This window comes from Dufourea novaeangliae, unplaced genomic scaffold (genome assembly GCF_001272555.1).
Source record: "Dufourea novaeangliae isolate 0120121106 unplaced genomic scaffold, ASM127255v1 scaffold8, whole genome shotgun sequence".
NCBI lineage: Eukaryota > Metazoa > Arthropoda > Insecta > Hymenoptera > Halictidae > Dufourea > Dufourea novaeangliae.
The window spans coordinates 4,388,120-4,401,450 of NW_015373923.1; the positions used below are offsets into that span (position 1 = coordinate 4,388,120).

At 42.2% G+C, this 13,331-nt stretch overlaps 1 protein-coding gene across 3 annotated transcripts; it reads right to left on the bottom strand.

Moving 5' to 3' along the window:
- Positions 1 to 1,280: 1,280 nt before the first annotated feature.
- LOC107194756 (steroid hormone receptor ERR2) lies at positions 1,281 to 13,212 on the bottom strand. Of its 3 annotated transcripts, none has more exons than XM_015584446.1 (9): positions 13,106 to 13,212; positions 3,461 to 3,607; positions 3,222 to 3,335; positions 3,000 to 3,126; positions 2,498 to 2,638; positions 2,330 to 2,365; positions 2,036 to 2,176; positions 1,753 to 1,955; positions 1,281 to 1,661 (listed from the first exon to the last, which is right to left on the bottom strand). In XM_015584446.1, exons 2-9 carry the CDS (start codon positions 3,599 to 3,601, stop codon positions 1,323 to 1,325), a joined length of 1,242 nt encoding a protein of 413 aa, XP_015439932.1. In that variant the 5' UTR covers positions 3,602 to 3,607; positions 13,106 to 13,212; the 3' UTR covers positions 1,281 to 1,322. The 3 variants fall into 3 exon arrangements, with proteins under 3 accessions (XP_015439932.1, XP_015439931.1, XP_015439933.1); XM_015584445.1 differs by lacking the exon at positions 13,106 to 13,212 and adding an exon at positions 10,011 to 10,225; XM_015584447.1 differs by lacking the exons at positions 2,330 to 2,365; positions 13,106 to 13,212 and adding an exon at positions 10,011 to 10,225.
- Positions 13,213 to 13,331: the final 119 nt, after the last annotated feature.

Genomic DNA, 13,331 nt, shown 5'->3' on the forward strand with positions numbered 1-13,331 from the left:
ATACATATAATAATAATATAATATATATATTCTCCTACGCTCTCTGTGTGGCACGCGCGAATAACATTTTTTTTCGCAATCACTTCAACAATCGATTAGATTTCTTTTTCTGCTCTTTTCTAAGAACTTGGCAACCAGGCCAAAGGTTCGTTTCCGAAACGATTCTTTTCCATGGTATCTCATAAAAAAGGAAAAAAAAAAACAAAACACCAGCATGGCCCTAAATGGAGAACGATCCAGCCATTCTTTCGCCTTTCCTTGTTCACTGGCCAGCTTAGCTCTTGTTTCGCGTAATTGGTTCACTTTGTACAACGGCTCATACTACATTCATTTCGTTGAACTAGAACTATGGATGTTCAATACAATACATACATCGATTTACACTTACATCGGTCAACACGGTTCAATAGTAGTAAAATGTGCAGTTACTCGACATATAAAAAGACGTACTTTTCTCATGGATACTAATAAAAATATAGAGTTCGCGTCTTTGATCCGAATTTTCCAAATTGACGGGTTTTTCTTCCCCCCCCGCCGGAGAAAAGACGTAACTAAAGTAACCGCGGCTACGCGTATAATTTTGATTGAACTGGTAGTCGTTTGGTAACACGATGCCAACTATGTAACATCAAACACCCACAGTTAGTTACATTTTGCATTTGATTTCTATGATCACCGGTGTATGTCGGTGTCTCACACGATCGTTCTGATCAATACACGTAAATGAAAACGTTTTTATATATTTTATTTGGTAGGTTGCTCTGTCCATCGACAGATTTTCGTATAGACTATCCTAAACTGAGAGCTCCGGAAAAAAGCGTCTCGCGTCTTGTACTAGGTACCGTACCCTATCCTGAAATAACATTCGTTTTAGTTTTCTCTGTACCTGTAAAAGGGGTACTCGAAAAGGAAAGTTTTGGTTATTCCCACGAAAGAGTTTTCATCGCTACCGTATTAGTTTCAACGACTGCTGGAATCACTGGCCAAACCTCCACACTTCCACGCATTCATTCCGTGAAAAATAAAGCCCTTTGTTTCTTTTTTGTTCGTGAGTCTTTCTTCTTAACGAAACTGAATAAAACTGCACAGTCTCCCTTTTTCCTTTCTTTGCTTTCTCACTGTCACTCACTGTCAATCGCTTACACTCATTGGGATACGACGAAATGTACCCTACTCACTGCCAGAGTGTTGTAAGTAGAACGCTGATCGTTCATCGATGAACGATCACCGCTTCTTGCAAAGTCCTTTTAACATGTGTTCATGTTTCTTTTTTTTTTTCATTTTTTTTTTATTTTTTTTTTAATTGAGTTCGACTCAGCACTTCATCGGTAATATGCGGCTTCTAACATTTCTACGAACAGCTTGTTCATAGGTACTTTTCCCGTTCGATAGACACTAGACCAAAATCTCCGAACAATGCCATCTACCTGCCTAAGACTAGGCAACACTAGGAACATGTTTTGTGTAGCACGGAGCGCTTGCCCAGGTCTTACTGCTGCCACGCAATCCGAGAGAGAGTTCAGGATAGTGTCTCGAAAACGATAAAGCGCCTGTGGCTCATCGGACCTGGCGTCGCTGTTCGCCAGTATTAACGCTTTCAACATGTAATACTCTTCTCTAGTTAATCCCAATCGTTGAAGCCTCTCAACGATCTGAATGCACTACACGAAAACAAACAGGTACCATATGTTATATTTTTATACCGAATTTAATGTATGATTTCATGTACGAACGTTGTGAAACGGCACTTACATGCGTGTACAATTCTGTGCAATGGCATTCACGCGCGAGTCGCTCATCGAGAGTAAACTCTTGGGCAAACCTTAATCTACCGTTGTTTGGCATACTCCTCCATGCAAGACTAAACGTCAAGATCTCTGCCCACGTGCTTTGTAATAGTCGCATCTGATCGTTCAGAGCCAGTGTACTGAATCCAGGAATCTGTTTCGCCCAACCTATCAAACAACGATACCACGTATAAATTACAGAGTAATTATTTAAATCAGAACCGAAGTATAGTGAACAACCGTATTACCAATTATTCCAACTAATTCTCGATCGTACAAATCCGACAGTTGCCCAAGGATTCTTTGATCCGTATCAAGGGTATGAGAGAGATTAGAGACTTGCAACATGTCGGGTTCGCAAGCGGCCAGAGCTTCCAACATTTTATTATCTACCAACAGATAAAACCATTTATCGTTTTGATTTCGTCATATTTGGACATGAATATTGAGAAACGCGTTAAATCGAACAATTTTATGACACGACTAACAAATTCGCGGTCTGACCATCCAATAAAGCAAATTCAAAGAAGCCGACAGCTTACTTATTATTTCGTTAGAAGTTCCTGTTCCTATGTTTGCTAGAAACAATAAAAAATTCAGATTTAATTTTATCTACCGTGATGTAGTTCACTCGTATTCTATATGAATGTATTAAGATAACAAAGAAATGAGATACTCTCGTAAGTATGACAATTATTAAAAAGCATCACCTTCCAACGGAGCCGTCTTGATCGGCGTGTAGGGAATGCCTTGTCGAAGGCACTTCTGAAATCTGCACGCTTGACATGCTTTCCTCCTGCGCTTGTTTATTTCGCACTCGCCGTTCGCCGGACAGGTATACTCGATATTACCTGTGAAATTACTCGCTATTTTATCGTAATATACGTGGTCCTCGTCCAGGTAGCACCAAAGACAGTTGTACGAACAGCGACACACATCCTCAGGTTGTCGAACAAACATGTTCCGATCTTATACAATTTATCAATGGAAAAGACGTTCCTGATTCAACAAGCACTATTGATCAAAAAAGTTGTAAGGTAGCTTTAAAATTAACTTATTCAACAACTTTTAGCATGGCAACGTCGTGAATAAAAACGCTGGAGTGTTGCATAGGTGAATCGAGACGTCGGGTAATTATAATTAATTGAGTGGTGCTACCTGGAAAACGGTTCAAAAGAAAAATATTTATAAACACGAAGGAGCTCTCCTTACCTTGTATAGTTCTCTTGAAGAAGGCTTTGCACGCTTCGCAAGATGCGACCCCATAATGAAATCCGCTAGCCACATCGCCGCACACCAAGCAAAGCCTTCTAGGTATCATATCTTCCTCCTTGACACCCTAACTCAAAAGAAATATTCGTTCTAGCTTTAAAACTATAAGAATTTCACGGCGATTATTGTTTAAGCTCCTACGATAATTGGAAACACATATACCTCGGGTGTTCCTAAGGGCTGCGTCGTCGACGAACAATGATGCATTTCCGGACTTCCAGGACTTGCCCCACCTCCTCCATAATCGGCCGACACTTCAATCTTGCTACAGATTACCTGAAGTATAAATTGAATTTTCCTTGAAAATCCGTCGAAGTACCATTTGATCGTATATGTCGTATATATATATAGCTATACATTTCGACATTACGTTCGATCGATTGTAAAATCTATATAAATACCTCTTGATGTTGAAGAGTCGTAGTCGGTGAACAGACTTGATAGTTCTGCGTGGGCGTTGTGGGATTGTCAATTTCTTGCTTGATGTTCGCCATCGTCCGGTTGTTACCGATCATATTTTCGGCACCGGCACCAGACATCATACAGACCTGTAAAAATCAAGAAAATATCCTGCTGTTAATCGATCATGTCGTCCAAAGAATGGGCTTTCGGTGTTTCTACGAAACGCCGGTCAGTAAACGCGAGTCTAGCCGGATTCGTATATCCTCGTATCGTTCCGAAAACCGAGGACACGGTCTGCCATGCAGTCGGCTGCACTTTTTTCTCGTTGCTATTTTTAAGCGAGACCAACGCCACAAGCATTTTTAGAATCAACTTCAGAAAACACTCGCTACGTGGTCCAGGCTGTCGATGTTCGTGGAATATGGAGGCGCGCGCGTTAGGCGCAGATAATCGCGAAAATACTTTAAAAAAAGTCTTACCGTAAAAACTTAAACCTGGAAAGACGAACGATGATATGGGACAGTCGCGTGCAGCGATTAAGACGATGTTTGGCAGTTAAACGAGAACGAAGGATGATTCATAATATTTAAGCATAAAATGGATCGAAATTATCGCAAAAATTCTACCATTGGCGAGTCCTGGATCGATTGGTTCTCGAACAGAGTAGGGCCGTGAGCCGAAGGAGAGATCCTCGCGAGAAACGTCCTTAAACGAACGGATAGGTAGGGTGACGGCGAACAAAGTAACGGTGAAAGGATTGCGTAAGCTTGTTCCTCTCCCGTCCTCTTCTCTCCTCCCGATGGCGTATATTAAATGCACGTAGATAGAGGCAGGAGGCGAGGAGGCGAGAGGAAGAGGAAGGAGCGCGAAGTATCTGGTTAGCCTTGAACCTGACTTTTCTGCGGGATGCAGTTGTAATCGTCTACGAGTAATACGAAAGGTAGTTGCAGAGAGAGAGATATATAGATTTACATACGGTAGCCGGAAAAGAACTGATCTTTCGTCACAAACGGACAACTGTTTTTGCGCCGGTACTGATCATATTCGAAAACGATATCGCCACTCGTTTCATTGTAATTCCGCGTGAAACGACGGCACAATCATTTACCGAGAAGAATAATGGCGAAAGTCGCCACCTAGAGAAGGCGAACACACCACGCGTGTATCGATTTTATTAAAGTCCGCGTCCTGTCGCGTTAACGCACCTTCTTCCATCAATACAGCGAGTAAAACTTTGACTAATTGACTTGTCTGAATTTGTCTGGTCGCGCGTGGTTCTCTCGCGTTCAATTTAATGAAATAAGAACGCGCGCATGAAGATGAACACCGTTGATTCCACCGAGATCAAAGGATAACAATAACCAGTCATTTTCGCCACCTTTCTCCCGGTAACGAGACTATAGCCACGCAAACGATATATGCGTCTCTCCTGAAAAAAATGAAAGTTAAAAACGACGAAGAAAGGAAGAGATTGCGTAAGCAGACACCTCCCATTTGCAGACTCTCGTTTTTCCCGCCTTGTCTCACCCCTAACCTATCCCCGTTCGATTAAGCAGTTACCGAAACCCAGACGGAAGGAACGGCCGTGGAATGGAAAAAGAAAGAGGAACGTATCGCGGCGTTGCTATCTGGCTAGCCTTGAACTTGACTTTTCTGCTAGCTAGAGGGAGAGAAAGAAAGAAAGAGCGCGCGTATTCTAGAGAGAGAGGGAGAGAGAGAGAGAGAGACAGAGAAGCGGCCGCGTTCGTGAAGGCCGCAGAACGCGCCAATACAATTTTAGCGGCCGAACTCTGACGGAAACAGCCGACTACGGCGACCTTGAGTCCCTCCCAACGACTCCTATCTTGCTCCGTTTCTGATTTTCTTTCTCTGTCGCACAACGGTACACCCTTCCCGCTTCGACACCGCAGCAGACACACACGCTGTCTCGGTCTCTATCGTTCGTTCCATCCATCTTCCTTTGTTTCAGCTTCCTCGTGTTCAGTTACTCCGCGTCGCGTCGGTTCACGCATTCCCTATTTCGCATCGTCCACAGCTTTTGACAGTCCTGCACGAGGAACCGTAGCGTAAATCCTGAGGGATCGAGCGGAATTCGCTCAGTTTCCCTTTTAACCGCAACGTTATTACACAGGATCCAGCGGGATCGCGAGATCCAACGATATCGATCCTTGAATCGCTGAATCCGTAAGACCCGCATGCCTTGAAAGTTGCCGCGAAATCGTTGACTGTATTATTTAGCACAGCGCGAGCGACCTCTGCATACAATTCGTCAGCGAATCAAGGTCGCCGTACCACGCCGCGCTGTGTCGAATAAGGTTTTCGTGGTGGTTTCGTGATCACTCGCGCGCGCATTGCTCCGAAAAAAAAGCGTGCCCGTGATCAGGCGTCCGGTTTTAGAGGAGGCCGTGACCCAAATATTGATTGCACCCGTAATTATAGTTCCATCGCGATATCACGGCTTAATGACGAATCGAGCGTGTCTTCTCATAACGATTCCATATATTACATTATTTAAACGATGTTGGACGTGGCAGCTCCTTCTGCTAGCATCCCCCGTTCGCACTACTTTTTCAGAACCAGTGTGGTGTTCGCGGTTCGTTGCGTGCAACGGTCCACTTTAAGCCCGCACAACGTATCCAGACCCGTCTTGTGTTCTTCGCATTCTCTCTTCCATTGACATTAAAATTTTAAAGGTTGTGGTCGTTCAGAGTAAACATTTCTTTCCTCGATCTTTTTTTTTCACTAAATTGCAACGGCCCCGTTGCGTCAACAGGAAATTCCCTCTTTCGAATCGACCACACATTAACCTATGTGAAGAATTCAAACTTCAAGAAAAAGCGTCTCGTTTACGTGAGTCTAGTAGAATGAAGTATCGAGAAAGGGAAATGCAATTCTGACGTGGCGGAAGCTTATAGGCGCTTCCTACTGCGGACGGGTTCCCCTTCGAGTCGAATCTGCGCTACCTATGTGACATCGAAAATCTCAAGGTGCGCGCGCGAGACTCGTCCAACCTCTTTTTAAACAGGTCGATTATGTAAGCAAGAAAAAAAGTCTGGCCGGCACAAGCGAGGTAAAGAAAAAGAAACAGCCGCTTGCTCGCAGCGGTTACTTTATTTTAACTGGTGGCCGCTCGATCGCGAGTCCTTATTGGAAATTAGACTCGTCCCGGGGTGTCTTCGATAAAAAAGACGACACCGATGATCGCTTCGAGTTTCGCATGAACTGGGAAACGTTCGCTTTACCTCGGACATAAGCAATAGATACGTGTACAAATGAACGCAAGGAAAATTCGCGGGAAAAAAGCGTGTGCGATCGAAATTGCGAAAAATCAATTAAATTAGGTTAGCTTCTTTCTAACTCGAACGATGAAGAAATTCCACCAGAGCTATATGTACATATAATATTTCATGCACTGACAACGTATGTATATTGGTGCACCCAAATCATGACCAAAATCGAGTGAACCAATATACTTTCACTGATTCCGTTTCGAGTTACGCAACTCTTATCCCGATCACTCGCAAGCACCAACGCGAAATCGAAGGAGGCTACCACACCATCGAGAACCGAACACCGACGACGTCGTGTTTTCTTACGTGTTACGACGTGTGTTTACTTCCTTCGGATTAATTCGCGATAAAAAAAAGAAAGGAGAACATCGCGGCTGGTTACGCGGTAGCCACACGACACTTTCGCAACAAGTCGATCGACGTCGTGACCCTGAATTATTACAATCGCCCTGAAGTTGGAATATTACACGAACACGCGTAGGCGGTTACAAAATTAGAAGTTCAGAGAACGAATCGATTCCCCGAGGATGAAGACCCTGGGTCGCGGTCAAGGCCAGATCTTCGGTAACAAATACGCTCTCAGTTTTCACCGCAAACAAGAAAGTGCAATAATAACGTCGCAACTATCGGCTAATTCGGACTAATAATTTCTCTTCCTCTTTATCTGGTCTCTTTGTGAAAATACAAAATATTTTTTTCTGATAACGAATTGGCGTTATTAACCACCACGGTTAATTAATACGATAAAAAACAAGAAATAATCCACACGAGATACGTATGTATAGGTTTGCGAAACAAAAATCTCACGTAAGAGATTATGGGCTGTTTCGTGCATTGTCCAAGGTTAGGACCAGCCCGACTTTTGGATGACGTCACCGACGTGTTTCGTAGCCTCAAACTTCGCTCCCCCACTACGGGACAAGGTTCCGAAAGCCGATGATTACCCAGTGTGAGATCTCGCAAAACCAGACGCACACCGACACAGCGCGACCAATCGACGATCGTGCTGGCCTATCGGCAGGCGCCCCGCCGTGTTCATCATTAGATAAGAAGTCGATCGACGCTTTTTTTTTTTTTACACCACCATTCAAAAGTGTCGGATCATCATCTGCTGCGAACTCCTTTTTACTTTCTTTCTGACGTAATTTCCAAAAAAAAAAACAGACGAATCAACAATAACAAATCTGGTGCTTAACATTTGCAATTTCTAGCTCATCCCAAAGATATTTCTGATTATTATGTTCGAAATATTCGTAACGGAGCACCAAAATGATTCCAACATTTTTAGCGACGAAAATAGCTCGAAAGAGAGGCGTGTTAGTCGCGAAAATAAATTCATCTCCGCCATCGTAAATGGGAATCCATAAAGGTCCAAGTATCCGTGGTTAAACGGAGGTCGAGCCTTCGACTCGAAGCGATTTGAAAGCTTCTCTATCTCAAGGTAAGTCAAGGGTCCGAAAATATCGGTCTGACGCATCCACGCGACGAATATTTTTTTTATCATCTTTCCGACGGCCGGTCTTTCTCCTCTGGGAAGCCTCCCCATCAAAATCCAGCATTTTATTTCCGTTGCAGTGTCAAAGCTACCACCTAACCCCGTTCCGTTCGATTCCTAAATTTCGTGTGCTCTAGCGGTACTTCATGTTTCGTGCGGTTATCAATCACAAGGCCGGAGACGATAAAACTGACCAACATTTATTCCCGCAGGAGAAATCGTATTATCGACATTGACATCGATGGAGTTCAAGACCGTGTCAATGAGGGTCTCCGATACACGAATGGCATTGAATAAAGTCAGAACCAGATGAAATTCCACGTTACTCTATGTCTTACGCACGTGGAATTGCGTAAGAGAAGAGTCGCGTGGGTGTAGGTGTTTGTGAGAACGCTCTAATGCGTTCAACCGGTCAGACACCATGCACACAGGCCATGAAATACGCTATCGCACGATTATCGTTACCCCTACCCGAATAACTAATGAATACTCATTACTCCAAAAAAAGAAAAGAAAAAAACGTACATACCCTACGAGCGTACTGAATACGCAGATATATTAATGTTAAGATTAATTGGTATTGCTGATGATCACTGAATCGAAAAAATGACGATAAAGAATTTGAGAAATGTTGAACAATCAAGGAAATCTGAAGTCCCACGTAAAATTATTATTATATTCGTTATCGTGGACAATCGTATATGTATCGCCGTGTGCAAAAGTCAACTCTCGCAAAATAATCAAAATTATTACACATGGAGCACAGATAACCGTTTTGCATTCCAGTACACAATTGTTTAACGGCAAATTAATCAATGCCGAAGCCGTTGTATCCAGTCGCTGCAAATGAACCGTATTTCCCGTAAGGATCTCCTACATTTGGTAATAAACGATTGAAAAATTTAATAAATTCTGCAGGGACCGACTATGCTGCGAGAACAGTGTCAAAAGAAGTATTTGTAAAAGTCTCATGGCTCGAGTCGTCCGTGTAGGTAGCTGCTGACAGTCATCAAAACAAACAAGTTTTTCATCTCGGTATTCGTGTGTCTCATGCGTGCAAAATATTTCAGCTTCTAGCCTATACCCTCGCATTTTAAGGTACAGGTTGTGAAACGTACATAGTCGTGTCCGCTACACTTAATCGATCAATTTTACTAGTTTACGGGTGGCAAAATAACTTCATACGAAGACATAGATTTCAAAATCGAGTCGTCGGCAATATTAAAAATGAACAGGCCTGGAAAAAACGATCGGCGAGCCAGACGATAGATTACCTAACAGACACGTCGTAACGTAATAACCGAGTTGTCGCTAAAGCTGACTGACGATAGGCGAACAAAGATAATATATATTCCAATACGATCGGAAAACAAACGAGCCTCGAGCTTACAGCAGCGCAGGTGTACTTAATCGACGAAATGTACGTGCGAAACTGTCAGAATTCGTGCACATCGGGAACTTGAAAACCGAAAGAATTTCACGATATACATAAAAACAAATCTTTCTAGACGCATTCGTTCGAAGGAGAAGCTAGCTGATACGGTGCAAAATACATCTCTTGTGTTTAGATACGCGTGACAGCGAACTCCAGAAATAACTTTTTCACGTTAAACAGATATTTTGTTCGAAATTGTAAAAAATTCTTATGGAAATTCGATCGAGGCGGATTAAAAATGGAAAGAGACGGAGAACGCGCGCGCGCAGCACGTAAACAAAGCCACGAGATCGACCAGAAGAGGGAGGTTATGTGACGACCACACTTACCACATCGTACATCCAGGCATCCATGGCATCTGTCGTTTGATTTCTCAATGGCACGAGGTCGCCGCGTTATTGTTCCTCGCACTTTTCCACTACGAAAAGCGGAAACGATCCCGAACTCTTAAGAATCCCAGAGTACAAGTGGGTAACGCGGGTAGACACGCGCGCGCACACGCGTATGTACACACCACTTCCTACACGCCGTTCACGGTGCGACGAGCCGTACGCGACTGACGGCCGATACGCCGAGGATACGGCAATACGCGGTGCCAGCCGATCTTAACACTGCCTACTGCAAATCCGCGAAACACTTTTATTTCACTAATTACCTTATCGGAAATACAAAATACAAAGACCCCTTGTAATACTTTGCGATAAACTGAAATTAGAGTAAAACATTTGAAGAATGAACGAAAAACTCACGAATGAACATTTACCATGAAATCCTTTATTTAAGGATCGCTTGTGAAAGTTTTCAGAATTTCTCTCTTCTCGAACGCTACGTTACCGCTGGATCGAAATATCGTATGAAAAACGCGATGCATTTCTAAAGTGTCGATATTAGATCTTACCGTGCTTATCAACGATTAAATCATCGATCACTCTAATCTGAGCACAGCTGTTACTATTTCATCGCGACTAATTACAAAATATCGTTGGAACATCGTGGTCATGAACAATCGGTCATTAACTCTGTACTCTCGAGTCACTCTGAAACGTTTCAAAGTGGTTTTCAATTACTCTTCGAGTCGTACAAACAACAAATTGGTTGAATTAGTAACACAATGATTAGGCATGGTCTCCAGGATACTCATATAGAAACAGGAAGTAAAATTACGCGGGCAAATTGAAGGAACTGAATTTTCAAAGGCAGGTAGATCGATCGAGCCCCAAAACACTCCCTTTCCCTGTACTCGGCATGGTTGTCCAGTACTCGGCTCTGCGTTGATACGCTACTGGCGATATGCGTGCTATGTGTACATCAGAATGGTGGGGTGTGTGGGTGAGAGACGGGGGCGGTGGCTACGATGGTAGGAGCAGTGACGGTGGTGGTAGTGTCGCGGCGGCGGCGGCGGTGGCACTGGAGGAGGAGGCGGCGGCGGTGGCTAGTCAGCCGTCGATGCGAAGGGGAAGGAGAGATAGCCGGTGGCCTTGAACTTGACTGCCGCCGTTTTTGCACACAGTCGTCGCACGCCCAAAACAGCCCACCAGCGTAGACACCGGCGATTTCATCTACCAACGCACCAAACTGACCATACCAATCTCCAACATAACCACACATCGAATACAACGCTATACAGTTTTTAACGGGTCTCGTTGAACGTAATTTCTTCGTAGAAATAAAAAAAATATAACTCCCACCCGAAATGTCTTTACTTTAGTACAAGTTATTCAACAGAATGACATTACTGACTGAAGTTATGACGCTAAACGAAAAATCAACCTTTCCATTCCTTTCACTTTACTCAAAAGCATGTAGAATCACTTGGAGCTTACACAATTGTTTTTGCCAGATAGGTAAAGGGTTTGAATGAAATTAAACGTGAATGAAAAGCAACGTGAATAATAAACGCAACAGGCCGGTTATAGTGAATCATTTCAATTTCAAAGATGGGTCTGAATCGAATAATACGTATTCATTACGAGTGTAATATACAAACCTGTACAACAACATTACTATCGCACTTATTGTTCGACGATTGTTTTCGAATGGATTATCCGCTGGGAGAACCATTACATAACATTGTGTTGCGTATTTTCGATATTTTCTGAAACACTTGATACGCAAAACAAACGTTGAGATCAAAAGAGAGATACATACAAAACGTCAAATGTTTGAATAACTCGCCGACTAGCTATTTTGTTTAGAGAAAAGACTTATTTCTTAAAACAAATTGTGATCCGTAAAAAAGGGTAAAAGAACTTATGGGCCTGAAACAGCCTGTAAAAGGGCAACGATAACTCATGTAAGCAGATTGCAAACTAAATAGATCGACATGGTAAACACTCTCACTTTCTCGATATGCCTATTCGTGTTTCATTTACGAGCACACTGTATACCTAGCCTGACACATTTCCTTAAGAGAACTTTGATATATTCCAGACATTCTCAAACTGTACTACACTTTAGAATACCCAGTTGTAGGAGCCCTAGAAGTTTCTTCAAAGTAACTTTTATTTTTTTTTTGTACATGTTTCGTCAAACGTATACAGTTGAAGTATACATTCGATGCATGTATCATCACAGACGAAAGTTTCATGATAACTATGTGTGCTCCAAAATGAAAAGCAGAGTGTCGGTAATAAAGAAATTTATAATTACATGCGTCGGTATTGTGGGAGGTATTAAAATTTACGTGTTTATTTAAATTTAGAGTAAAAAAATCCAATACATATTTAAGGATCAAATGTAGTGGTGTCACCAGTGTTAGAGACTTAAAAATTTCAAATTGATATAATTGTTTGTATGCAATGCACTTAAGTCATTACAACAGCCGGTGAAATTAAATAGAAGTAAGAGATAATATGTATGTTGCAAAATAGTGTTACAATTTACGTCAGGAATGTATAAACGGATCTTGAACCATATGTTTTGCACTTAACGTATATCAACTATTTTCTAATATTAATTTCATATTCACTTATAAATCGATTCAATAGTTAAAGCCTATCACTCAACTTATTGTGTCATTAAATATTGATACATCAATTCACAAATGATAAAATACATGGTAAACATAAAACCTTAAATTCTCATTTATAGTCACACATTCGATTTCATAACTCGCGTTTTTTTGGATGAAAAAAACCAAAGCCATAACAACCTTGTTGTGAAACCCAGCAGCTAATTTCGAAATCAAGAATCAAAAGGAGACCAAAAAGATTCGTATTATACACTCCATAACGACAATCGGACAAAATTTTTAAACAAAACACGGCACATTAAACGGTAGCAAAACGTACAGTATACACAGCGACATGTAAACGAATGTAACAAAGATGGCGGAACAAAATTTGGCAGATTGTCGATGCTTACTACATCTACACACACTTCCAGAAGAAGATGAACGAACGTAAAAACAGATTCCAAAACTTACCTTGTAATATGTGATCGTTCACGTATCTCCATCGACGTTTATAGATTTTCGTACACGAGAAAAATATTGTAGCAATGGCTGACTCCACGCTCACTAGAAGCAGAAAATTCGATGTTCCGATTGTTGTGCTTGTGGCGCCATCACACGTTTATGTGCACAGATAAAAATTACATCCCACACATGCAGTCAGTGCTAACCTCTAACGGAAAAACAACTTACTCTCAGC